The 26829-nt window shown below is 38.2% G+C and overlaps 1 protein-coding gene across 1 annotated transcript; it reads right to left on the bottom strand.

The window, feature by feature from the left end:
- Positions 1-1135: 1135 nt before the first annotated feature.
- Positions 1136-26829, bottom strand: lnx2b (ligand of numb-protein X 2b). The gene is made up of 10 exons (XM_008420787.2): positions 26528-26829; positions 19586-20127; positions 17700-17893; positions 13629-13828; positions 9748-10176; positions 8460-8606; positions 6465-6639; positions 3900-4143; positions 2706-2864; positions 1136-2301 (listed from the first exon to the last, which is right to left on the bottom strand). Exons 2-10 carry the CDS (start codon positions 20002-20004, stop codon positions 2166-2168), a joined length of 2103 nt encoding a protein of 700 aa, XP_008419009.1. The 5' UTR covers positions 20005-20127; positions 26528-26829; the 3' UTR covers positions 1136-2165.

The raw sequence follows: 26829 nt of genomic DNA, 5'->3' as shown, positions 1-26829 counted from the left end.
ACACCAAAAAAAGCTTTTTTTTTGTCCTACAATCAGAAATGTAAACATGTGAAAGTTGGTCAGCTCTTCTCAGACTTAACATGTTTTTGTCAAATAAGATCAATACTGAGCTTTTCAATAACTTCAAAAAATGAATGCACATATAGAAAAACTATGACCGAGTATTAGGGCCATACCAGGAAAAAATAAAAACCAAATTACAGGAATAAAGTGATAAAAAGTCGTTTCTTTGAGAATAAAGTCATAGTATTAAAAAAATATGAGAATAAAGTTACGTTACAAGGATGAAGTCAGGTTTACGAGAAAAACACGATAAAGTTGTAGTATTGCAACTTTGTCATAATACTTTTTCTCTCATAATTTACTTTTATTTTCTCAGTGTAGCCCCATCAGTCTGTCCATAAAAAGCAACTCATGCCCACCTAGGTAGAGGACCAGTGATGCTGTGGGCCAGCTTGTATTCCAATTAGAATTCTGTTAGAAATCATAACCAAGATTTTACATGAAAATCTAAATAAACTGCAAATGGATTGTACATCAGTGTACAGAAGCAAATAGTTTTTCTTGTTTAAAGAAGTTTTTATGCTAAAAAAAAAAAAAAAAAAAAAAAGACGCTGTATTTGAAAATCAGAATTAATCCAAACATGTTAAAAACCCTCTAAATATGAAGACTCAAATATAAGAATGTTCTGAATTACATGAATCCTACCCAGTCTAGATCTGGCTGTGTGTGAAAATATGCAAACATTTCATATTTATTTAATGTACATATTTTTACCACTAGGGGGCAGGCTGGGCAGTTCAGACTCTGAACAGTTCAAGACGCACAGCTCCAAAAGTATCAATACACCAGGAAGTTTTACACATTCTCATGTTAGATCAGAAATTTAGATTTTTAATTTGTGCCAGAGTAAGAACTAATGAACAGGACAAAGATGAAAGTGTTTACCTTTTTGTTTCTCCAAATTTTAAAAGAACCGACAGTCAATTTTAAATCTGAAATTTCTGTCTATTGATGAACAAAACGAGTAAAGATGTAAACCAAAAGATGAAGCTGTAATTGAATCAAGAATTGACCCAAAAGGGCTTCCATACATATTACACTTCCCATCTGAGGGATATAAAGAAACACGCATATGTTCTCATTTTTTATTCCTTTGAAACAACATTTCTTTGACTTCAACATATTAAACTACAAAATGAATCCTAAGAAAACATGATTTGATATGATTTTATTGGACAAAACTGAACAGAGTGGGGATTATTATTTACAGGTTACTTGGTTTATATTTCAAAAAGCCACTTTGTTGTTCGACAGCTGCCTCCGTCAGGATGCAGGCAAGGCCACGTTAAATCTACAAACAGCATTTATTAACACGTTTTGGTACAGAGACAGTTTAAGGCAGTTATTTGTCCTTCAATACCTCCAAGGCACCCACTTCCTTTAAGTCTGTCAAGATTAACTATTTATGGAAATAAATACAGTGCTAAAAATGAGAGCTCGGATGTTGAAAAATAAAATAAAATTAAAAAATAAACGTTGGATTAGCAACACTTTCATTAGGAAAAATAAATCAAGAGGAGAACTGCTTGCTACTTATTTGTTGTTCCTGAATGTGATTAAATTAAAAAATAAGAGCCTAAACAATGAATAAATTTGTTTTCTAATCCAAATTTTGTATAATCATCTGTACATGAGTCACATTTTACTATTACACCATCAACACTTCTATGTTTGTAATTTTACCTGCTTCTTTTAATAAAAATGAACATTTATACTGCTGGGAAAATACCCAACCCACCTTCTGTAACACTCTGATTTTATTCAGATTATAAAGAAATATTTTGCATCATGTTCAAAAGGAGCTTTAATTTTCATTTGTTTGGCATCTGTCTACAGTCAGGATCCTACATTAGAGTTTATACTAGCAACGGATGCTAGAATCAGTCATCAAAACTGAATCCTTCTAGTTAGTTTTGACTAGATTTTTATGATTTGTACATCTTAGTGTTACAACCAGTTTCTACAGGACAGCTTTAACAGACGGGTCTGGGATTATGTACAACGTTCTGAACAAAAAGAATCAGATTCAGTAGGAATGCAGCTGAACAGGGCTACTTGTGAATGCTCACATGAACACAAAAAGAGACAAAGTTTGTCTTAATTACACTAAACTTCCAGGCCAGGACACAACAGTCAGCGTGACTTTGTTCTTCTGCAGCTTGAGCATCGGGATGAGCGAGGAGTTGTTCATCCCCACCGTCGTAGCGCCGTTCACCGCCACGATCTCATCACCGCACCTGGACAGAAACGGGTGGGCGAAGTCCAATTTTACAGAGAAATGTTGTTTTTTAGAGCAAAAGTCTCCACACCAGAGGAGGCGAGAAAACACAAACATTATACTCAAGTAAAAGTAAAAAGTAGCCATCGAAGAAATTACTCAATTTTAATATTTAAAAATTACATCACCAAACGGACCAAACATGGAAATTTTGATATTTTTAGGACAAAAATGACAATAATTCGTATAAGTAACAAAAACAACAAAATCACCCAAAAGATCGTTTTTCCTCATGACGTTTTGGTTAAAACATGTTTGATTTTCATTCAGTGGGTAGAAAATCCAGAAATTTTACTCAAGTAAGAGTAGAAATACTTCATAATAAAATGTATAAAATTACTCAAGTAGAGAATTTTTACTTACTTTAGACGGCCATCGAAGTGGGCGGGCGTCCCAGGCACGATAGTTTTAATGAAAAATGGCTGCTGCCCATGGCTCTCCTCGTAACCCCCGACGATGCTGAAGCCCCAGCTCTCGCTGTTTGTCTTCTGCAGGACGATGTCCCTGCACCAGTGCATGTGACTGAGGGACAAAGTCAGAGTTAAAGCGCACTCTTTCATACAAAAAAAAAATAGATTGAACAAACGGGAGAGCATCCGTTGTGATCAACACTGCAACTCTGCAGCTCCTCCACTGTGGCTCTGGATTTCTGCAGGTTTCACCAACTCAAATTTAAGGCTTTTTAAGACCATTATGAATGAAATTTAAGACCTGTGTCATTACAGAAATTTACAGGTTCAGCTAACTGGGGATAAAATTTTAAGTTATCCATGACAGATGCTTACTGGCAGCTAGTTAGCAATAGCCTGAAGCGCTAACTAGCGTTAGCGAATCGACATTCTGCCTCAAGTCGCAGAACGCGATGAAGATTTCAAACTTTTGCCTGACAGAAAAAAATGGTAACTTTATTTGAAAGGGTGTGTATAACACCTGTAATAACACTTTTAGTGCAACTTTTCACAAAATTGAACAGTCTGTCATTTAAACATATAAAGTTTTTCTCCTGTTTTGCTCTTTTGCTATAAATTGTCCATCTAGATTGAACCTCATCACAAAATGTTAATTTAAGAGAACCCTGTTTTTTCTCTCCTCATTATTTGCATCATTTGTTATTTAAACGATGCAAATTTTTATTGTTAATTTATTTAATAGAAGGATAGAGAAAACTGCAAAAAATACAAAACCTTACCAAATATTTTTTGGTCTAGTTTTTACTGCAAATATCTTAGTACACTTGAAATAAGACAAAATTAAACATGTATTAAGTAAATAATTCACTAATATTTATGAAAAAATATATTACTAAATTGAAATGATAGAAAACTAACTTACAAGTAACTTTCAGCAAGATATAGGAGATTGTCTTTAGTCAATAATTTCCTTAATATTGATGAAAATTTCAAGTTTCCCTGTCAGATTATTTCACTGTTAAGACTTTTTACCAGGTTACAAGTTTTCTCTAATTTAAATCTAGTAGTATATTTGTACTAGAAACTGGACCAGAAGAAGCTGGTAATACTCTATGTTTTTGCAGAGTTCCTGGGTTTAGTGGTTTACCTCGGTAGCCCCAGCCAATGCGTCCACAGCGGCGTCCAGGTCCGAATCTCGTCCCGCTGGTCGTCCATGTGGTCAAAGTCGTCTCTGCTGCCGGTCTCCGCGTCCTCCTCGGCGCTGTCTGACAGCGTCTGGATGACGCGCAGCACCACCTGGGCCTGAGCCGTCTGGGCCTTCAGGACGGACACGGCCTCGTTGTAGGTCAGCTGCGTCAGATCGACGCCGTTGATGCTCAGCAGAACGTCGCCTGAGGACGTTTAACATTTAATGAGCAGGAAGTTCACTAATTCAAAGCGCAACAGATTTTCTCTAAATTACACAAAGTGATTGTTCGTCTGAATAATCCAACTCTGTAATCCGCTCCCAAGCATCTTCAGGAAACATTAAAGCGCCAGTGTGTAAGTTTAATAAAAAATATTTTTTTCTACACATTTGTTGAAACTGCCACCATCTTGTGAGACAGAATCTGTGAAATTACCAATCTCCTCTCCCTCCTTCCTGAGCTACAGTTGCAGTTTGAAGAAATGCAACCAAAAACAACCAATCAGAGCCAGGAGGAGAGGCTTAGTGCTGTCAATCAACCTCATGTACTCACTGCTAAATGTGCAGTAATTGATTAATCGTTAACTGGAGCATACAGACTGAAGGGCCATTAGCTGTAAAAACATTCAGAGCAGTAATTAAGCTAAAATTGACAAAAGTTATATAAATGTATATAAAAACCTTTGCAAATATGATTTACCCAATCAAGTGGAATAGTTTTAATACATTTTCGGGAATAAAATGTTTATTTTCTTATTAAGAATGCAATTAATTTGTTTATTTGCATCTTTTAATGCGTTTCCAACATTGTATAAAAAGGGGATTAAATGAAAAATCTGCAAAATGTAAATTGTTTCTTATGCAACCAATCATCTTAATCAATTACTAAAATAATCATTAGTTTCAGCCCTAATACAAACCATTCCCTGGTGAAGTTAAAGTTTATTAGATCAAAATAAATGTTAATTTTCCCAAAGTTTGAGCCGATTGGTTTGATGAATCGGCTCCTCTTCGCTCACATCCTCTATGTTTACGGCTCTTGAGCCACACATTGTGTCTCCTCTGAATGGAGGCAGGATGAAAAGACGGAATAGCCCTTTTCCTATACAACCTATTGTCGATTTTACACAAAAGCAGTTCAAGGACCAGTCCAGACCCAGCATCCAGTCTCTAAACTGGTGTTTTGATGGCCAAACAACTGGCCAGGAAAGCTGCTAGCGAAACACCGCCAACACTTCACTCATCAGAAGGAAACCGGAGTGAGAGACAGACGCCGTTAAAGCCAAGAATCAGAGGAAACTACAAAGACTTCTAACATAAATCAGATGGAGCTTTTATATTTATGCATTTACTTTTGTTACTCCAAAACCTCCGTAGTTTTATTTATTTTAGATGTTTAAAATGTCTTCCAGTTTCAGATTTAGCTGCTGATTAGAAATTAAAAGTTATTGATCTTTTCAAGAACGTGCATTATGAACTTGTTTATCGCAGTAACTTCTGGGAAAATTTATCGTGTTTGATGTAGTTAGAGTCAAAGCTCAAACAAGAGTTTCTGGTTGTTTTTCCTCTGGTAAAGTGAGAAATGATGAGCTCAGAGTTAAAACAAAGCAGCAGGGCTGCAGTCAGAGAAAAATGTTGTGAGGTGACATTATGAGGGAATGAGTCATGATTCAGATGATACTGTGTAATGTGCAAACAATAATTACAAATAGAGTGGAACTTCTTTGGTACTCATAAACACAACTGTGGAAAACTATCCTAACCCTGAACAGGTTAGGACAGGTCTATACAAAACATATTTACATTTTTCGCATAAAGTTATTCTTAGAGGATCAGATTTTTTGTCTATTTTGAGCCTCTTCTGACTTTAAATCCGAATAAGCTGCTGGCCACGCCCCGCAACTCAATATTTATTCTCACACATGAAAACGGCTGCAAGCAGATGTGCAATTATACAACCCTACATCTTTGAAAAGCAAAAGTGGAGCCTCCTGCACAACCAGCAAGAATGTAGCAAGTGGTTTCTGGATGGCAAGTCAACAAAAAAACCCAACAAAAAACAAACTCATCTTTTCCAAAAAGGTACCAGCGGGCCAAACGTGCTGGAGCTCCGCTGGGGTTGCTAGGTGACGGATGGAATTCCGCTGGGGTTGCTAGGTAACGGTGCAGTGCCCATTGAATGTGACTCAACTATCGGGAGGGTTTACAATTGGCTCATTTTCCAGATACAAAAACAGTTATTTACACATTTTCTTAAGCTATTGAGCTGTTTTTAGAAGTAGTTGAGACTCACATGGAAGCAAATAAAACATGTAAAAAGTCATCTTTGATTAATAGATCCCCTTTAACGGGAATTTTATGTCAGCTTGTTTCCATCTGAGTATCTAAAAGCACCCACTCGGTACCTCAAAGCAAACTGTTCCTGTGCATTTCCACATAAAAAAAACATTTAATCAGTTTTCTGGCTTTTTTTAAGTGTCATTACGTGAAACCGTAAGAATCCCGGGACAAGATGCGGTCTTCTACCTCTTTTGATGGTGCCGTCTCTGTGCAGGCAGCCAACTGGCTGAACACTCGTGATGTAAACAGGCAGCCTGCTGCGGCAGTCCCTGCCCCCAGCTATGGTGATGCCCAGAGATGTTCGAGGTTCCTTCTTCAGGCTCACAGTCTTCTCCTGACAGGTGAAACCGCCCGGTGGATCCTATAACACAAACCAAGAAAACACAAAAATATTCAGGATTCAAGCCACACAAATTCATAAATTACAATCATTTAGCAGGATGTTTTGACGCAGCGGATCTCGTTTAGAGGGCCGCTTGCAGAAACAAATGTGAAACATTTGAGACGGAGCTGAGAGGTAAAAGGGTAGAAGTGTGAGGATCAACACTCGGCTCTCGTAGTGGAAAAGATGTGTGGAAAATGACAACTTCAAGCAGCCTTCTCGCTGCTCCACGGAGTCTGTAAACTGTCAGAAGGGAAGCTCGGGGGAGGCGGGGTTCTTCCTCCCCACAGCAGGGAACCCATCCCCCCCAAGCAAGACGAAAAGATTCAACTCCGCAGGCGAAAGCTAACTGTTACCAGCTTTGATCCTCTCACCTCCCAGAGAAACAACCCAAAAAACAACAACAAGAAGAAGGCAGCGGCCCCACGGCGGCAGAGAGCAGCACCCCGACTCTTTTGATCAGGACAGAGGGAGGCCCACAGCTTTCATCTCCAACGCAGGTGAAAACTTCTCACCCCCGACTGGAGGGGGATCGCTTTTCCCTTTACCGTCCAACAGAGGAGGCAGAGTCCCCCAAAAACTGCACTCAACTAGGAGCAGCACCACATATGTAGAAGTCGAAGGAAGCCAAGAAATTACTCAAGAGTAAAAGTATTGAGTAAGTGATCAAATTAGTCATTTAGTATTTAGAAATTACACAATCAGATGGACAAAGATATAAAGTGAAGTGAAAATTTTGGTATTTTAACAACCAAAACTACAATAATTCATGTAAATAAAAAATATAACAAAATCAGACAAAAGAAAATGTTTCCAAATCAATTTCTTTCAATATAAAACTTTGTGATGAGTTCTTGGTCCAACACTTGTAGTTTGACTCTTAGTATCCAGTCGGAGGCATTTTTTGAAATGATTGATTAATCTTAAATCCAGAGATGTACAGAGTACCCAAAAATTATACTCAAGTAAGAGTAGCGATACTTCAACATATCCAGTCAAAGTAACGTCTAAAAAAATACTCAAGGAAGAGTAAAAAAGTATTTGGTAAACATCTACTCAAGTACAGAATAACTGATCAAATTAATCATTTAATATTTAAAAATTTCATAAATCAGACAGACCAAAATATAAAGTTATGTAAAAACTTTGCTATTTTAAGGATGAAGACAACAATAGTTCATATAAGTAAAAAAAAAAAAAAAAAGAAAAGAAAATGTTTTCAAATGAGTTTCTTTAAATAAATGTAAAAAATAACATGAAACTTAAAAACTGCAGGTCTGTGTCTGGTGTGAATTTTGGTTAAAACATGTTTGATTTTCATTCTGTGAGAAGAAAATCCAGAGAGTTGGGTAATAACTAGTTACATTTACTTGAGTAATGATAAATATTTTAGCACATCCATTTTATTTTCCAGCTGAAAGATAATTTGAAGGTGTTCAGATTTGCCCTCGGCTGGTTTCCTCGGTATGTGAACCTCAGCAAACGTGTCGCTGCAAACCAAATAAGTTTCTCGCTGTTTTATCAGCCGAAGCAAAGGAATCCCATCACACTTGTCCGAGTTCGTCTTCCTTCTTCCTGCTGTATTTTCTTCACAATTATCCAACAGTAATGTTTTTCCTGTTTACAATTTAAATGTTTAATGTACATACAGGAACCACTCAGTTACTACCCAACAGTTAAACCCAACATATTTTTTGGTAAAAATGCTCGTCTTGTCATTTCTGACACAAGAACCTGGTTTTGCTGCATTTTCACAGCCATAGAAAAGGAGTAAAACCATAAATGTTGTTTTGTCGAACCTTCAGGTAGGTGGTCTGCCGCCTGAAGTACTGCGGCTCCGGGGCCCTTCTCACTCCTCGGCTGTGTTGTACCTCTCTGCTGCCGCCTGCTTCCTCTGGGCTCTCCGCCGGCCGCAGCACAGCAAAGTTCACACACTTTTCACTGTTCTAAAAATCACAGAGAACAAAAGAAAAACATTTGTTTTGATGCAAACCAATAGTCTGACACATCAGTAAGCAGCTGGTAAACATATTATTATTATAAATATTCCTAGTGTTGATCAGACCTCAGCAGAAATCTCTGTATGTAGTAGTGGCAATATCAGACACCTAAATATACAATTTGTTTTTTCTCTAATAATATTTGCTTTGCAGTTTTGTCGCCTGGTGTCGTTTTTTAGATTTGACTTATAATTCTGGTCTCTGTAACCAATTTTCTTGAAACCTGCGCATTCATCATTATACCTCAAGTTCATCTCCATTTTAATTTGACTGTCATATTTATCTTAAATGAAAGTGAATGCATCAAGAGTGTGTGCCCACTATACATATTTATATGGTTCCAACATGTTTTGTGGTAAATTTCCCTATTTATCCTGACTCAACTTTAGAGTTTTCAGTACTTTACATTATTCTTTTAAAATAAGAACAATAATAATTCAACCTCTTGAATTTATGGTAACTAAAATTCAGACTGGATGGAAGGATGCAAAGAAGACAGACAAGACAATAAGAATGAAGGTAGGACAAAAGAAATGAGGGGAGGAAAGAAGCATGCAAAAGGAAAGGATGTAAACAAAGGAAAAAGGAAAGGATGCCAAAAAGGAAGGAGAAAAAATAGGGATGAAAAAAAGGAAGAAAAGAAGGACGGAAGAAAGGTAAGGAATGAAGAAAGGCAGCAATGGAGGGATGAAGCAGAGGGAGGAAGGATGCAAAAAAGGAAGGAAAGAGAAAGGATGTGAAGGACGGAAGTAAGGAGGGAAAAATGTAAAGAAAAGGAAAGAAGGACACAAGGACAGGACTAAGAGGGGAAAGGAAGGAAGACCGAACGCAAAGCAACAAAGAGCCGAGGGAAGGAAAGTAGGTTGGTAGGGACGGAGGAAAGAACGGAGGAAGGTTTAAGTTTGCTAGTTTAAGGACAACTTTCAAGTAAACATAAATAAAAGCTGCGTCAGACTTCAGCTGGTTTCCGTCTCAGTTCCTGAGCAGCTCAGTTAATTACAGTCCAAATCCATAAAACCTCCAGTCGCTACAGAGGCTGCAGGTCCAAACATGCAGCCGAGTCAGAAAACAGCAGCTGATTCCCAACCTGTATGATCATGGCGGCACTCTCCGGGGTGCCGTGCATCAGGTCGTGTCCGTTTATGGCCAGGACTTTGTCGTTGTTCCTCAGTTTTCCGTCTTTGGCTGCCAAGCCGCCGGGCAGAAGGTCCAGGATGAAAACGCCGCTCTCGTCGGACTTCCGGATGAGTTTGATGCCGAGCGGCTCGGTGCGGTACGTCTTCGTTAGCATGACGTGCAGGACCTTCCCAGGGTTGTGCATGTCGGATGGACCGTTGCCGTGGGAACCATGAGGGGCTTGGGGTGCGGCGGCGGCGGTGGAGGGGTGATGATCCGAGCGTTGGTCTCTTATTTTGAAGCCTTTCTCCTGCATGACGGTGAGCCGCAGGAGCGGAGAGCGCTGCAGAACCGTAATGGCCCGAGTGTGGGGAACCGAAGCCAGGTTGACGTCATTCACCTGGAAACGGGACACCAGGATGAAACAACACAACCGAAAACTGTGATCCCACTGAGGTTAAAACTTTATCCCCACTGGAAACTTAAATATAAGACATACAGGCAGAGGCAGGCCCGTCCCAACAAGCAATACATCAATTAATCACATAATCAATTAAAACAAACTCAATAATTTCCATTTGCACAAAACCAAAAACTAAACAACAAAAGTTTTCAACTTTTACAGAGATTTCATAATTTATTTTCTTTGTTGTTCTTGTTTTGTTTGTTTATTTTGGATATTTAAAATGTTAAATGTTCATTAGAATTTAAAGTTTATTGATCTTTGAGAATATTTTCTTGCATTACTTGAAAATGCTCTCAAAACAACATTATCGTTTATCACGGTAATTTCTGAGACAATTTATCACCCAGATATATTTGTCATCGTGAGTCAATGTCTGGATAAAAAGTTAATTGAGCTTCAGGAGATTTGCGATTAAATCTTCACTCAACAGCAGCAGCCATTGTTTCACATCCTGAAAAACTCTTCCCTCCACGGTTTTGCGTTTTAATTTTCAGATTTAACATTGCACCTCAATGTCACAATAACAAATTTTTATAGTAATTGTTGCAATAAATTATAATATTGTTTGTGTGTTAGTTGGGAGGATAAAATGTATTTCCGTTTGCTGAAAGCTGGAAAAGTCAAAGTATTTTTTAGATATATAGTTATTAATTTCTTCAAATTCAGAAGTTTACGTGTTGCCTTTAACAATCTGAGAAAGCCCAGAAAATAAATGATGTCATGGCTTGAGTTTGAGTTAATTGGAAATATATAATTTTTATGAATCACAAACTTCCAGAAAACTGAAAGATGCAGAAAAGCAGTTTATTTAAATGAAGGACAAACCCCTACTTGTTTAGAACAGAGTTTGATTAATATATTTTATAATTGTTCTTGGCGATTCTGACAAAATGTAGAGTTTGTTGATGGTTTCATATCTGGTTACAGTGTCGTGTAAATAACTGAACCGTGTTGTTGCTGAAATGTGATACACATAAACTTCCCCTCTACTGTATGTAAATAAAGGTAGAAATCAGGAATAACTAACATATCTGGTTAAAACCTCTAATTATTTTCCTTTATTTAAATCTGGAGCAACAACAAAATAAAAATTAAACAAAAACTTTACATGTCTTGTTATAAAAACAAACATGTCCAGTAGAGAAAAATAAACAACACGCTACTTTTCCTGTTTTGAAATCCAAACAGCAGTTTGCACCAGGCAGGTGAGGCCGCTCGCTCTGAAGTGACGCGTTTGTGTCTGGTGTAAACACGCCCCGTTACCACGGCGATAAAACTCGTTAATCTCGAATATCTGCTGTCCCCCATTGCCTCACTTAAAAAGAAAACAGTGTTTGCATTATCCCGAGAGTACAGTTTGAAATTGTTCATTGAAAACCAGGCTGGGATGAGCGGTGTCACGCTATGCAGCGTTTCCCACACATAGGCGGGAATCCTGCCTGCGTTTCCAGCAGTCAGACACATTGGGGTATTTATTTAGGAATTAATCACGATCCAAAGTAAGGAATCCTTTATCTTGGAGATCATCTATTAATCCCCCTTTTCTCCTTTAATGCAGTCATGTTACATCAGTCTCTTCCCTCCTAAACACACGGATCATGTAAGCAAAGAAAGCTCAACGGATTACAGCGTTTCCGAACATGTAGCAACACCGACCTTCCTGCTGCTGCAGAGAGATCACAACCCGGCCTCTCTTCAGTTTACGCTTTTCTCTGGAAATTATCTGCTTTCTTACTTTCACTGTTAGTGCACTTTTTCTGCAGGTTATCCACCGAACTGTGGAGCATTTTCATGTAATTTCTTTATTGGTGTTAAATGAATCAGACGTTTATGATGGATCTATTGTGAGGAGTGAATGGACCATGACTGGCCTGTAAACAGATGAAAGGAGTTTAGACAGCCTTGAAAACTTAAGATTTTAGAAAAGTTTTGTAAACTTTCATACTCTGAGAAATCCAGTTCAGGTTTTTTTCTGATGCAAGCGCTAGGCCCGTCACAGAAACAAATTTTACTGGACGATAAAGAAGAAATTATGATGAACGATAACATTGTTTTTTTAAGGCCATTTTCAGGTGTTATAATGGTAATGGCTTCTCAAAGATCAAACTTTAAATAGTTCTGAAAGTCTAACTGGAAATGTGTTTTAAATATCCAAAATAAATAAACAAAAACAACACAAAGTGAATTATGAAGTCTCTTTAAACAAAATTGGCATAAAAAGGGCAAGTTGAGACTGAAGACTTTAATCATCCAGTTTTTAATGGAGAGAAAAATAAAACAATAAATGTTGCAAATGGAAATTATTGAGCCCGAGTTTCCATTCATCATAAAATGAATTAATTTATTGATTATTGTGACAGGCCTGAAGAAACAATGATTTGTCATGTTTGTGTCTCTGTCGGTTTGCTCCAGCTGTGGTTTGGCTCCACCTTCGTTCTCTGGCTTTGCCTGAAGCCAAACCTGAAACCGTGGATGTAAAGGAGGAAACGCTCCTGATCCTCCTCCGCCCCAGATTGGAAACATTTCCACTGAAACGCTGAAAAACCACATCAGGCAGGAAGAAACCCGTCACCAAACGAGGACGAGGTGATAATCTACTAATGTTGCTTCCTGCTAAAGATAAAGTTCCCGTCAAGTCCGGAATAATAATTATTTAAATAAATGGCTTAAACGTAATGAAATGTTCAGTTTGAGCCCTTAAAACGTTTACAGTTATTTTATATTTCCTTTAATTCCATCATTTTCACTAGATGTGTAAACATGTATAATGTGGGACATATTTGGAGTTAGGATTTAATAAACTTTGTCCTTTTCAAACTGGATATGAAAGTTTTGTTTTTGTTTAGCTATGAAGTATATATTTTTTTTTTCCTCTGACATTTCACTTCTCCGAAATAAATTAATTTAATTTTATCTGGAGATGTTTATAAGTTTAGAAACACTTTTCTCAATAAGTTACATGTTTGGTAAAATTCTGCTTCAAATAAAGAACTTCATATTTTCTGAACTTTGTCAGCTATTAGAGCAGCTGATAAAAAAAGTATTGAGATTTAATCAGAGTTGGGTGGTAATTAGTTACATTTACTCCGTTACATTTAGTTGAGCAACTTTCTGGGATACGTTTTTAAAAAGAAGTACTTTTAGCAGTATTTTTACTGCACTGTACGTTTTACTTGAGTAATTTTATTATGAAGTATCTCTACTCTTACTTGAGTAAAATAAAAATAAAAATGCCTCCAACTGGATCCCAAGAATCAAACTAAAGGTGTTGGACCAGGAACCCATCTGAAGGTTCTGGACTCCGGCCCCAGAGTGCTGCAGTCTGACCCGTCTAACTGAACTGCAAACAGACATGATGATGACATCATGTGAAAAACCTGGCCCACCTCCAGGATGTGGTCCCCTGGAGCCAGCCTGCCATCGCGAGAGGCTATGGAGTCCCGGATAATCTCCTGGATCACGATGTTTCCCAGGGGAGTGTCTTTTCCTCCCACGATGCGCAGACCCAGCTCCTCCTCGGGTTCGTCTCTGAACAGCTCCACCACGTTGGCCTCGGCCACCAGACTGGACCGCAGCGGTGTGTTGTCTGCAGAACCACAGAGGAAGAAACAAAGCTGGGGTCATCATCTCTAAAGCATAAATCATAAACAAATGGCCGATACACAAACAACAGAGTTTCCAAACATTTTTCACTGCATTTGTGATTTTATTATCCAAGGTGATGCCTCAGTATCTTAGAAACTCATTTCCGGGGTAACATTTGCTTGTTTAATTAACTTTTTTACATTATATTTACTGAGTCCAGTCATTTAAAAACTATAATTACATTGATATAAAATTAAGTCCACTGTAAAACTTTATACATATGTTGTATTAATCACTACGTGTGATGTTTCAAATCATCCCTTCTTAAAGTTGTAGGTTTTATTTAACATTTAGGAACAGAAATGCATTTACACACTGCAAAAAACACAAAATCTTACCCAGTATTTTTGGTTTACTTTCTAGTGCAAATATCTTAAAACACTTGAAATAAAACAAAATTAATTACAAGTAAATGTTCAGCAACAAATAGGAGCTTATTTTAGGTTAATTTCTTAATATTTATGAAAATCTACTAGTTCACTGGCAGATTATTTCACTTGTAACAAGAATTGTTTTCCCTTGTTACAAGTTAAATAATCTACAAATGGTACTAGTAAATTTTTGTCAAGGAATTAACACAAAACAAGCTCCTATGGCTCGCTCAACATTTACTTGTAATTAGTTTTGTCTTATTTTAATTGTAGCAAGATATTTACTAGAAGCTAAACCAAAAATACTTGGTAGGATTGTGTGTTTTTACAGTGCATGGATGGCTTTCAAAATAAAACGTCCTGCTTCCAGAAGCAGGTAAAGTCTGGGAGTATTCTTTGGTCGGATAGGATCAGGACGGGTGTTTTGGTGCAGATGGTTTCCAGCGTGTTTGTGGAGCACCTGGGCAACGAAGGCAGGGGGAGTCCAGACAACAGCGCTGCCAACGTCATCTTAAAATGATGATGATGAGGAGGAGATAACGTTAAATTACAGCCTGACATGATGACAAGATCTAATTTCAAACTTGGACTTGAGTCAGCTACTGATGTTTCAAAGAGAAACTAATAACTAAGGTTGAGAAAATAATATTTTGGGTTCAATTATTAAGAAATTCTTGGTATTTTCCATCAGAAGTCGGACTGAGTTTTACATGGGAAAATAAATGAACCTCGACGATCAAAGGTCAACTTTTAATTTTACGTTAAGGGAGACAGCCAACACCTCAAAGTGATTTATGGTAATAGGACAGCAGGTGAGGTAGCAGCTGACGGTTATGTAATGTTTAACAGGAGTGTGCCGACCTTTGGTTCCAGCAATAAATTCATTAAAAGCCCAATTTACCTTTGTTTGACTTCCCCCATAAAATGGTTGCATAATGCGGTTAAAAATTTACTTTTCCTTCTTAAACAATCACCTGTCCTCATAATGCAAATTATGGCAAATGGCCTGAAATGTTTAGAAAACATAAAAAAATATAACGATTACAAATATGGTCTAGTATGAGATTCTAATTTGATTAAATCTAAAATGAAGTCGCTTTATTTAAAGAAGTTTAAGCCAAAGGCGTAGATTTTATTTAAAACAGCTTGCCATAGCTTCAAACTAAAGCATTTTCTATAACCATGAGACAAACTTATTACAGCTCGACCACTTTAAATGATCAGTTTCTCTGATTTTACTTTTTACAGGTACATGTTTGAGTAAAATTAACATTGTTCTTTTATTCTATGACAACACGTCTCTGAAACTCCAAGCAAAAATTTAGTATTTATTTGCAGAAAACAAAAAATGATCAAAATAGAGAAAAAGGATTCAGACCTCAAATAATGTAAAGGAAACAAGTTTATATTCAATTAGGAACATCAATACTAATGTTTTAACTCAGGAGGAGTTCAGAAATCAATATTTGGTAGAAAAACCAGGAGGTTTTCTATGGGGTAGCTTTCTTAAGCTTTCCTTCAGCCTCTTGACCAGCAGTGCACAGCAACAGGTGTGGGAGGGGCAGCGCTGATTTACTTTCTGCTTCATATGCCTGGAGAAAACACCAGTAACTCCAGCATTTGCTCTGGTATTTAATTAAAATGATTTTAAGTTGCAGAAATTTTGTGATTTTAGCCGTTTTAAAACTCGACACAGAAATAAATAGAAAGTTCAGAAATTGAAGAGTTTTTTAGGAAACGGAAATAATTTTGCGTCATCTTAACTAACTTAAAACAGGAAAAAAAACTATTTAATACTTAAAAAATTATATTCCAATATTATTTTAGGAAATAATACAGGAATTAGCATTTATTTTTGCTTATTTTAAAACAGTTTGTTTAAATATCTATTTCTTTTCTAAATTCAAAGCTGGCGATCTTTACCTGGAAGAACTGTGTTAACCTTTAGAAGCAAAAGCAATGATTATCCAGTGATTTCGGCAGAGACATTTTCCATCTCAACGTTTTTCCCGTACGACGCCGGACCTAACGGAGCGTGGTCGCTTTGTGTGTAAACTCCAGAAGCTTTCTCAAGCTCAGCGAAGGATTGAAAACCGGGTCACTGAATTAAATAAACGCACATTTAACCTTCAAAGCTGTTGTCAGCGAGCCGATTTGGCGTCTTTGTGTAGGTCTTTCTTTTTCTTTCTGGGTTTTCACGGCTGAGAGCGAACAGAAATCTGAGGGACATTAATCAGCTCAGGTGTGTTGGCAGATGTTTATCCGTGATGTAGGTCTGCTTTCAGGGTTTTTCCGATGATGAAACTGTGTGGTTAAAGCATCTGTGAGCTGGTACATGTTCCTGCAGCTAGGCTGATGATTCACCTGCGATCAAGAGAATCATTTAAAACTGAAAACCGTAGCGGCTCCGTCCTTCTCACAACGACTGCAGCAGTTAGTCCACTTTTAAACGAGACGTTTCATGTGTTTTCAGCCACATTGGGCCATTTTACAGAACAATCAAGTAACTGTACAAATACATTAAATATGAAAAAAAATTTATTTTGTAATTTAACGCCTTGAAATTGGGCCTCTGTCTCTTTAAGAAGCTCCTGCTCTTTCTGAAACTCCGCCTTCAGGAAGTCATAAAAACATGGCTCCTCTATTAAAACAATGTTTTACTTTTACTGAGATTAAAAACAATTGTACTTCAGTTAGAGGGATTCAGGTGCAAAGTAATTGTTGTGGAGTTAAAACTGTGTTTTCTTCTTTTAAATAAGAAAAATATGTATGAAAATAATTTGCTAAACAAATACAACAGTGCTTGATTGTTTTCTTTTAAGAGTTTATCTACTGACTTGGATATGAAAAAATACACATTAAATATGCTGTGGCTTTGATTTGGATTATGCCTTCTGTGTAACAAAATGAAGGTATAATTAGCCACACTTTTTGTTTGTTGACGGGAATTTAAATATTGTTTATCTATTTCTGTACTAGTCTGGTCTTTCATGTTTTCTTTATTTTTTGAGTTGTGTATGGAAAAGTAAAAAAATGGCTGAAAAACAAACAAACTTATATCAAAGTAGCTCGTATAATGGTCTTAGTTTATGCGCAGTTCCACCAGGTCTTTGCTAATTGCTGCTGGCTAGTTTGAAGGAGCTGAGTGGGGAGGAGCTGCGCCTCAAAGGTGGAGCTAGGTCCAACCAGGCGTTGCCATGGAGATTAAAGGATTTCTAACAGAAAGAATGAAGGCAACACTCAAGGTGTGTTTTAATGAGAAAATAACATAACATGATGTAAAGCCCAAAGAGAGTCGATTTTACTTCTAAAATCCTGTAAAAGCACAATTAGCTGCAAGTGTTGCAAAGACGCAGCTTATGTAAACAGCCAGAGGAGGATGTGATCATGTTGAACATGTTGTGACAGAAAACAGGAGCAGGTGATAAAATGACTCCCTACCATCGTCGATTTCCTCGTAAGCAGGATTAATTAAGCCCGGCTCGGACTGATCCCGCGTGTGGTTTCGGGACAGAGTTGCTGAATGCTTAGCATCTCCAGACGACTCGCAGTCACCCTTACGTCCTTTTATTTCGTTCCAGGAGGGCCGCTTCCTCTTCTCAGCTTCCTCCCGTAGCCTCTTAAAAACAGGACATCTGGGAAAACACAAAGACACCACATAAGAGGTTTTATTCTTAGAAACAGGAATATGAGGCTATAAATAACAGGAGGAGACAGCGCTAATTGGGTCATAATATATGGAGCTGTAGAAATGGATGCTTACACAGGTTTGGACAAGGTGTGCCAAGAAAAGCAGAGCAGAGGTTTCCAATGTGGTTTTGCTTAATTTACTCAGAGATCTGCGCCTGCTGCTCGTCCCTCACTCCTGAACTTTGTATCCCTGTTATTTGCACAAAGGCAGCAGGAGGGCAGCCTGCCTTTCATAAATAACTGAGTAATGTGTGACAAGGGCGATAAGCACCATACTGGGCAAAACAGACCGACCTGCACCGTGCCTGGGACTCTGATTAAAAAGCAGAGCATTTGAGCTTTATCTGTAGCAACTGCACCGCAAAAACAATATTAGAGTATTTTCAGCCTAGTTTTCAGGGCAAATATCCCATTACACCTGAAACAAGACAAAACTAACTTACAAGTAACTTTTCAGCAAAAACATAGGAGCTTGTTTGTTACAAGTGAAATAATCTGGCAGTGAAACATTTTCTACTTATGCAAAAATGTCAAGTGGAGAAATGTCTTGGTACGACTAGTAAAAGAAAAATCCTATTAAACATATTATGCAATCCAAATATAAACCAGTAAATACAAAATTATCAATAGATCAAAATGCACTGTGCTGACGTTAAGTAGAGCAGGAAGGCTGCAGCTTTTGACATGTTTGAAGTATTTTTAGCTGCAGATTAATCCTTTGCTACAAATTATTGAGCTTTCACTAAAGGAAGGCTGTAACAAAATGATTTTCTTATTTAAAAAGGGACTGATTTATTTATTTGCATGTTTTATGCGTTTCTAATACTATGTAAAAAGGTTTAAGAGCTTAAATGAAAAATCAGCAGAATTGTGTCATTTTTTTAAATCTGTTTGCTCCATTAAACATGAGAATAATAGATGATTGTTAGCTGCAGCAATAATATAGATTAAACCACATTTTCCTTTAGCAACATTAGCATCTCACCTACTAAAGCTATGCATCAAGTGCAGGACATTTAGCAGCAAGAGAGACCACCTGGTTTGCCAATTAACCTGTTGACATAAATATAGAGAGCAAATGAATAATCTGTGATATCAGGTTTCTGACTGCAATTCGATACAATGTGCAGCTGTAATTTGTAGCTTATTAAATAAAATGGAAAGAAGTGAACACTATTTCTAAGTAGCGTATAACAAAAAGGTTTCCTGAACTACAACATCATCTTAAATATTTCTTCAAATTGACTAAATATTAGCGGTGCACTGATTGCAGATTACTGATCTTTAAAAAGCCTGACCTGCTGGTTCCAATTTTGGCCGATAATGTTTTTTTTGTCTGAAATGTCGCTAAATATAGCAAGAAAGTCTCTGATTTGGCAACAGTGGGGTGACTCTTGTTAACGGAAAACGTGCAGACACGACCCGGTGGGCTGGTCCGTCCATCAAACCTCTCACAGCAGAGCAGAAGAAGAGAACGGCTGATTTTTATTCCGTTGTCGAGGTTGATAAAAATCTGCGTCACATTTAAGTATCAGCCGGTCACTGATCTCCCAAAATTAAGGAAAGCGGCCGCTAAATCGGTGCACCCCTCCTAAATATGTTGTGATGAATTGTCTGCATTTCAGCCAGAATCCTACCTGTTGTGCAGGTGAGGCTGCAACTCGCAGCGCTGCATCTCCTGCTGGCACTCTGCGTAGTGGGGACAGGTCACCACCAGTTTGTCCAGCAGGTTCCTCACCAGCAGGCTGGAGGGTCGGCACTGGTGCAGCTGCAGACGCTGCCGATCCACGGGGCAAAAGTCCTGCTCCTTGAGGAAGTTGCTGAGACAGTGGAAGCAGTAAGTGTGTCCACACGGAGTGTCCATGGGTCTGAGGAGCGGCTGCAGGCAAATGTGACAAACCAACTCATCGTCCACCTCGTTCTGATACTCGTACAGGTGAGTGTCCTGAGTCTCGTGCTGCTGGCCGCATTCTTTACAAACGCGAGCCCAGGAGAGACCCGCAGACCCACTGCTGGCAACGGAGACGGCGGCGGTTTTGGTTTCTGTTGCTGCCATCGTTTCAGGAAGTTCAGTCCACTGTCGGCTCACGCTGATGGGTTTCAGATGTTTACATCTTCATTTTTGAAGTTGAATAGATCCACAGTCACGGTGTTATCTCCTGGTCTTCATCCTGACTTTCTGTGGAAAGAGCAAAACAGAGTGAGGTCCATGGCGGCACTTCAACTCGCACTGGCCACCGGCACAGGAAATCACAAATCCAGAAAGCAGCAGCAATATGGCAGCAAGCTGCAGCTGCTTCCTCTCTGCAAGTTTCCTGAGGGACAAAGGGAATTTCACTAGAAGTCAGCTAAAAGTCACGCCGCTTCTCACGGAAATCGCTAAACTCTGTGAAATGAGGCAGAAAAGAAATGGACTGAAGTCAAGCCTGCGCTTATGGGAGAACCACATGGTACCTCAGTAGTGTAAAACGTTTAAATTAGATGGGCCAGAAATACAATCTGCCTTCACTAATGATCCATTCATTACTCCAGCGGTCACCGTGATTTTATGCAACTCCTAATCTCCTTTGTAATTCCTCCCCAAAAAGAAAAACTGAAACCTTGAAGAAATAATAACACCAAGTAAAAATCTCACAGTATCATGTCATTTCTGCAATGTATTCGTTTTTAACCTAAAATAGAAAAACATTTGTTTTCTGTTTAAATAGAGATAAACAAAACAAAGCTGCTCACTGAAACCAGATGATTTTCAGCATAATTACCGTCTTCAGGAACAGAAAATCTGATATTTCCACTTCTGTTTAGCCAAGCGCAACTATACTGCACTGACAAAACCACTCTTCAGTGTGAATGTTGTTGCCGAGTGAAGACGCAAAGTTAGCCATGTCAATGCAAGTGAAATATTGAAAATAAAGTCAGAGGAAACGGAGATTAAATAATCTCTGTAGTCCATTCAGGCCTGAGGACAGATTTATATCAGGAAGGCTAAACACAGTAAGGCAAACTTGAACTTTCAACCTTGGTTTCTTTTAGGAATGCTGCCAGTATTGAATATTTCAGACTGAAGGAAATTTATACTCCAGGTCCACAAACAGCAGGTCTTTATGCTCGATTCAGAAGTACCATTGGTCAGTTTTAAAGTTTATCCAGCTGACAGTATTGTCACAACATCATCTAAACATGAAGGAAGCTAATAAAATGAAAGCACAACCAACAGCAACATCCTTTTGCATTGACTGAAACTTCTGAAGAGAAATCTGTTTGGATGCAAAGTTGGACCAGAGCTACGGGATTGTCTTCATCTGGATTTACTACGTTTGGCTTCTTCTGGTGCAGAATAATGATGCAAGTTTCACTTCAACGACATAAAAGTCTGATAAAATGTGAACGTTGAGACTGCAAATGCTTTAAAAACTATCAGCTACATTTCTGATTTAGTGGAACGATTCAGATTTTTCGACTTTGGGGGACCACTGCCTTACAGTGTGCTACATTGTATATGAAAAAACATAATGAGATTCAAAAGACCAAACATTAAACCACGGGAATGGTATGATGGAGCATTTTGGTGATTTTAAGACCAAAAACCTTTTGAACCAGAAAACACACCGTGTTTAACACTTATGTCCAGATGTGGATAAAAAAATTAAAAAAAACAAGAGAAGCATTAAAGTGAATTTTCTAAAAGAAAAGAGTTGAAGAGCATCCACTTAATATGAAAGTTAGAAAGTGTTATGCTACCACAATCATCCACCTTAAGAAAAGATTTTGATAGGAATGAAGAGCAGGAAAGTGTTGCTTTCATGCTGCATGTGTGAAAAGGGTTAAAAAAAATGTTTCCCACTACCTTCGTACTCCATATCTTTGTGATTCTAGTCCAGATTTCAGACTCCAAACCAAAAAAAAAGAGGGTGCGCTCTTTTCTGTGTTACTGGAGCGACTCGCAGGAGATGATATCTTCTGCCACTGCACGCAAACTCGAGACTCTAAACCGTCGCCCGAAGCCTGAATGAAACCAGAGCTCAGCCTCCCAGACCATCAGAATATGGCTGTGTGTGTGCAGCAGCGCTCTGGATGTGCACGAGCTCCGACTGCACCGCTACCAGGAATGCAAAGGGTACGACGGGAGGGGTGGGCTGGTGTAACTCAGAAGCATGATAGGAAAGGGAAAAATGTTCAGCCTCTGTCATCGGTGCCATTATCCAGGTGAGCTCAGAGCACTGACGTCGTACCACCACAGGTAAAAGGACTGTCTGATAAATGACTGATGGAAAACACAAAAGCCAAGTAAGAAATTTGTGTGTGCAAGTTTCTCTCCCCCCCCCCCATGCACACACAAGTCCGCTCCCTTTCTTTGTCTTTCCTAGCCTCAGGGAACATTTACGTCTGTAACAGGTCACATGGTATCAAAACTGGAAAAACTAGACTCTATTAAACCAATTTCACCTTGTGCAAGAAATAAAAATGAGATGCAAACCAGCTTCTGCTTTGAAGCTGGTTAAAAACAGCAAAAAAGGTAAAATAGACTTACATTTTAAAGGTAGAGTTTCTCAATCCTGTCCACCTGCTCCAAAATACCTGAATCTGATGCTTGAAAAACCTCCAGTTTCACTAGCAGCACATTAATCACTAAACAGTTTTAATCTGGTGTAATGAAGCAGACAAATATCCAAAAAATGCAGTCAAGGGTCTCAAGGACCAAAGAATTGTACCACAAAGCAGGATTAGTGGTTTTGTGACGTTGCCACCGCCTCACAATCATCTGTGCTGCCAAAAATGTTCGTTTGTGCCGCTGACGTTTTAAAAATATTAATAAAAATGTTTCCAGATGTCATGAAAGGTCAAACAAACAAAATTCTTTCCATCAACTCCGCCGAATTTATTTTGAAGATGTTAATAAAAATGTTTCCAGAGCGAAAGGTCCAACCTGTATCATAGCGGCACAAAGAATTGTTGCTGCACATTTTTGGCACAGATTTTCTATGATTTGAAGGAGATGTGGGGGGGCAACTTTACTAAAGTGTTTCAAAAGGTTCAGTTTAGATTCACAAAAATGGTTCACATCTAAAATTTTCAGAAAATGTTACCTAAAATTATAAATACTCAAGTTAAAAACGCAGTGAGGTCTTCTGATCAACCTACACTTTGGATCTTACTTTCAATGGAAAATGCAAGTTTCTTCATTTCTTTTAATACATTGATATATTTTTAGCACATTTAAGACAATATATTGTTGCAAAGAGTTTTTAAATCCATTAGGACTGAACCTCCTGAGAATTGAGACGTTTCTGCAGAACCTGAATTTAATAAAAACACCAAACTGGATAAGATGCACTGTTTTTAAACATCAATATGCTTATTAATTCATGCATTATTAATTTGCTGTTTATGTTTTAGAACTTCCTGTATCTTAATTTCAATTGATTTTAAGTTTAATAGGAAAGCATACTAAAGTTTTTCACCCTCAATTAGAGAACAAAGTGAAGGTACATTGCTAGACACAGACATTTATTTTATGTTGATTAAAACACCAAACTTCTAAAGATTTTTTCATATTTAACTGGAAACAGTGAAGCCATCATTTAGTCCCTTTATCAGCTGAGTTTGCAGCAGTTACAGGCAATTATCAGCTGCAGTTTCACCATAATAACATAGAATTACCAGCTGTGTCAAACATGGACACTCAGAGTGTCAGAAGAGTCAATCTGCAAATTAAAGCTCCAAAACGGAGTCGCTATGTAAACGATGGACAGATTCACCGCCTGCCCTGAACTGGTACCGACCCAAATCGGAATCAGCAGGTCGGTTTTTAAAAGATCAATAATCGGCCAGAAAACTGGAATCGAATCGGAGCACTTAACCAAACCACAAAAAATAAAAACTAAGCAAGACTTAACCAATAATAAAAACTAAAAAACAACTAAAGCTAATTGAATTAAACAAAAAGTCAAAATGAAATAAAACTCAACTATAGAGAAAAACTTAAAACTGTTATAATACTGGTTCTGATCGGCGGCTCTCATCAAAAACAGAAAGTCGTGTTAATAAAATATTATTCATCTCTGCTGTTACAATGAAAAACCCTCATGTGTCCAAACTTAGATCACACAAATACTCGTCAAAATAAATACAGATTTTCCTGGACAATAAATTGTCTCAGAATTTATCGCGATAAACGATAATATTGTTGTTTTGAGATCATTTTCATGGTAACGGTATGATAACGTTAGAACGCATTCTCAAAAATAAAATTTTATGAACATTTAACTGGAACTGCATTTTAAATATCCAAAATAAATAAAACAACAAATAAAGTGAATTATTAAATCTGTGTAACCAAAACTGTCCTTCAAAAAAGGGTTAGTTGAGACCAAAGCACCAGATTTTTGTCCTCCAATTTTTGATGGAGAGAAAAGAGAAAAACAATAAACCATGTAAATGTAAATGATTGAGTTTTTTAATCATACGATTAATTGATTTATTGCTTATTGTGACAGATTCAGCCCCACAGATTCATGCTTCCTGATCGTAGCCGACTGTCTCACGTTGTTCTTAAAACTCAACAAAGGCAACACTTCATCCAGCAGAACAGCCTTGTAATCATGTGAGAGCATTAGCTTCCAGGGGAAACGTCTGCGGCCCTTCAGCATCCTCCAGCTGCTTTCAGGATTACCGGCGGCGGCGTTTCTTCAAAGCGGGTCGAATGCCCAGCGCCGATGGCCGACGCGAGTCTATCACATGTGCTGCAGCTGCCGCACCCTCTGCGAACGCAGGTGAGGCAGAGTTCGACTGCAGTTTTTAGAGATCTACGTGTCACTGTATGTTGCGCCAACGTCTGGTATTCCCAGCAGCAACATGAAATTTAATTAAATACAAACACAGCTGTTGGTACCCGTGAATCATCAGCGTCTGGGAGTATCACAATAGGAAACTTCAGACATTTAAGATGCTTCCATCTTTTAAAATCTAATTTAAATGACATAATGAACAAAAATGCCATATTTCTCCTCAGTAAAGTTTTAAAGAGCGATTTTAAGCCATACCATACATGCCTGAAGTTTGACAGATTACTCTGAGGTGTGTTGGTGAAACTTGTTTCTCTAAATATTTTCCCACATAGCTTCTTTCTACTTTATTTTTCTTGTTCTACTCTGCAGTGAAAATCTCCCCCTTGTTTATTTGACATCTGTTCACATAATTCCTCAATTTAAAGTACATGTACAAGTCCCATTATGATCATAATGCGACTCCATTTTTTCCACCAGGCTGCAGGAACAATAGGCAAATTCTTCTGCTTTGCATTCAATCAGCTGTTTGTTTTGCATGCAGGGAGCAAGTAAAACCAATGACTAGGACAATCCCAAAGTCTCTTTCTTCATGTTTCATTTAAAACTAAAAACACTTTATTCTGATGTTTGCAACAAATAAAACAAAAGCACTCTGTCCATTTTTGTCTGTTAAAAACAAGGGAAGTATTATCTCACTTTAAGGCAATTTTCTATAAAAAGGCACCCAATAAACAACACATATGTGTTATTTATTCAGAGTGTACATTTAAATTAAGATCAGTAATCTTAATTTAATCTTAAACCTAAAGGTTGAAGGTGTCATCACAAGTTGATAAAGCTATTCCAAAACACAAACCTTTCATAGGAAACCCTTGTTGTATTTAGCCAAAATTCATAAGTGAATGCAAAAAAGAAACAAATAAATCATCACTGGATTTCTCTGGCCTTATTTACTAAAAATCATGGTTAATGAAAGAACATTTCCTGTTGTCCCTAGCATTTTACATTTAAGACAGACAGACAGCTAGGTAGGTTTCTACAATGAAAACAAATATAAGACTACACGCAAAGCACAATTAAAAGATATAAATTAACGCACAAACTCTTCAACCATTGCTTGTAAATCCAACACAAGGCATTCATCTGCTCCATATGTATTAGAGACGCATTTATACCATTCTTAAACTTCAGTTGTGGACCACACAAAATTAATCCGAAGGCCACAGATGGCCCCCGAGCCGCAGTTTGAACACCTCTGCCCTGAAAGCTGTGAAATAGCGCTTTCATTCGATAAGTAATTGGAAATCCAGCTTCAGATTATAAATGAAAACCATTGTGAGTCTGTGGAAACTGTTTTAAAAAAAGGGAACCTATAATTCACATAAGCTTGATGTTTCTTATTATTCTGACTGAACTCAGCATCAATAACAAGCGCTTTCCATCCTGTCGGGATTGTCACCGATCCCATAAATAACTCACTGTCAACCATGTGCTCTTAATCTCCTCATTACTCTGACAGATCCCAGTGACAGAGGAGGCAATAAAAACGGGACCTTACTGGTCTAACTGGGCAGCTACAGCAACGGCTTCACCTTCAGCTCGGCTTGCGCTAACTGCTACACACCTTGAGCTCAGAAACTCACTTCTCTATCACCGAAAGGACTCGTTTTACAGCACAAACACACGCCAATTTCAGCCACATCCCGGTTTCCAGTCAGAAAGTAGTCTATACATGTCTGCTCAAAGCGATAAAAGCAGTTTATATCGGTTCGACGCCGAAACTCGTCTTACCTGTGTGTGAAGGTTGTTTTCCGGAAGTAGCTAACGTGTCACTCGCTAGCTGCCACAAAACAGCTCCCGGTGTAGTGGAAGAATTAAAAAAGATAAAGTAAAAACGAGGTAAATGTTTCCTCAGCTCAGCAATCTTGAAGGTTTTTGTCCACTCTCATTTTTATCTGCCGCTGAGCGACCTGACAGCCCGCCCGTCCCAGGCGGAGCTCAACCTGCAGGAGACGTCTGGGCAACTTTCCCAGTTTCGAGTAAATATACCTCGAGCTCAGGAGGAAGTCCGTCCAGGTGCGACACAGAGCTGC

Source organism: Poecilia reticulata, linkage group LG10 (genome assembly GCF_000633615.1).
Source record: "Poecilia reticulata strain Guanapo linkage group LG10, Guppy_female_1.0+MT, whole genome shotgun sequence".
NCBI classification, from domain to species: Eukaryota; Metazoa; Chordata; class Actinopteri; order Cyprinodontiformes; family Poeciliidae; genus Poecilia; species Poecilia reticulata.
The sequence above is the reverse complement of the archived record's forward strand: the minus strand, read 5'-3'. Positions and strand labels throughout refer to the sequence as shown.

Coding starts and splice junctions, on each gene's coding strand:
- lnx2b (XM_008420787.2), bottom strand. CDS start 20,004: ATGGCAGCAACAGAAACCAAAACCGCCGCCGTCTCCGTTGCCAGCAGT. Junction 10,177..13,628: donor CAGGGGACCACATCCTGGAG/GTGGGCCAGGTT, acceptor TCCCGTTTCCAG/GTGAATGACGTCAACCTGGC. Junction 4,144..6,464: donor AGACGGCACCATCAAAAGAG/GTAGAAGACCGC, acceptor AAACGTCCTCAG/GCGACGTTCTGCTGAGCATC.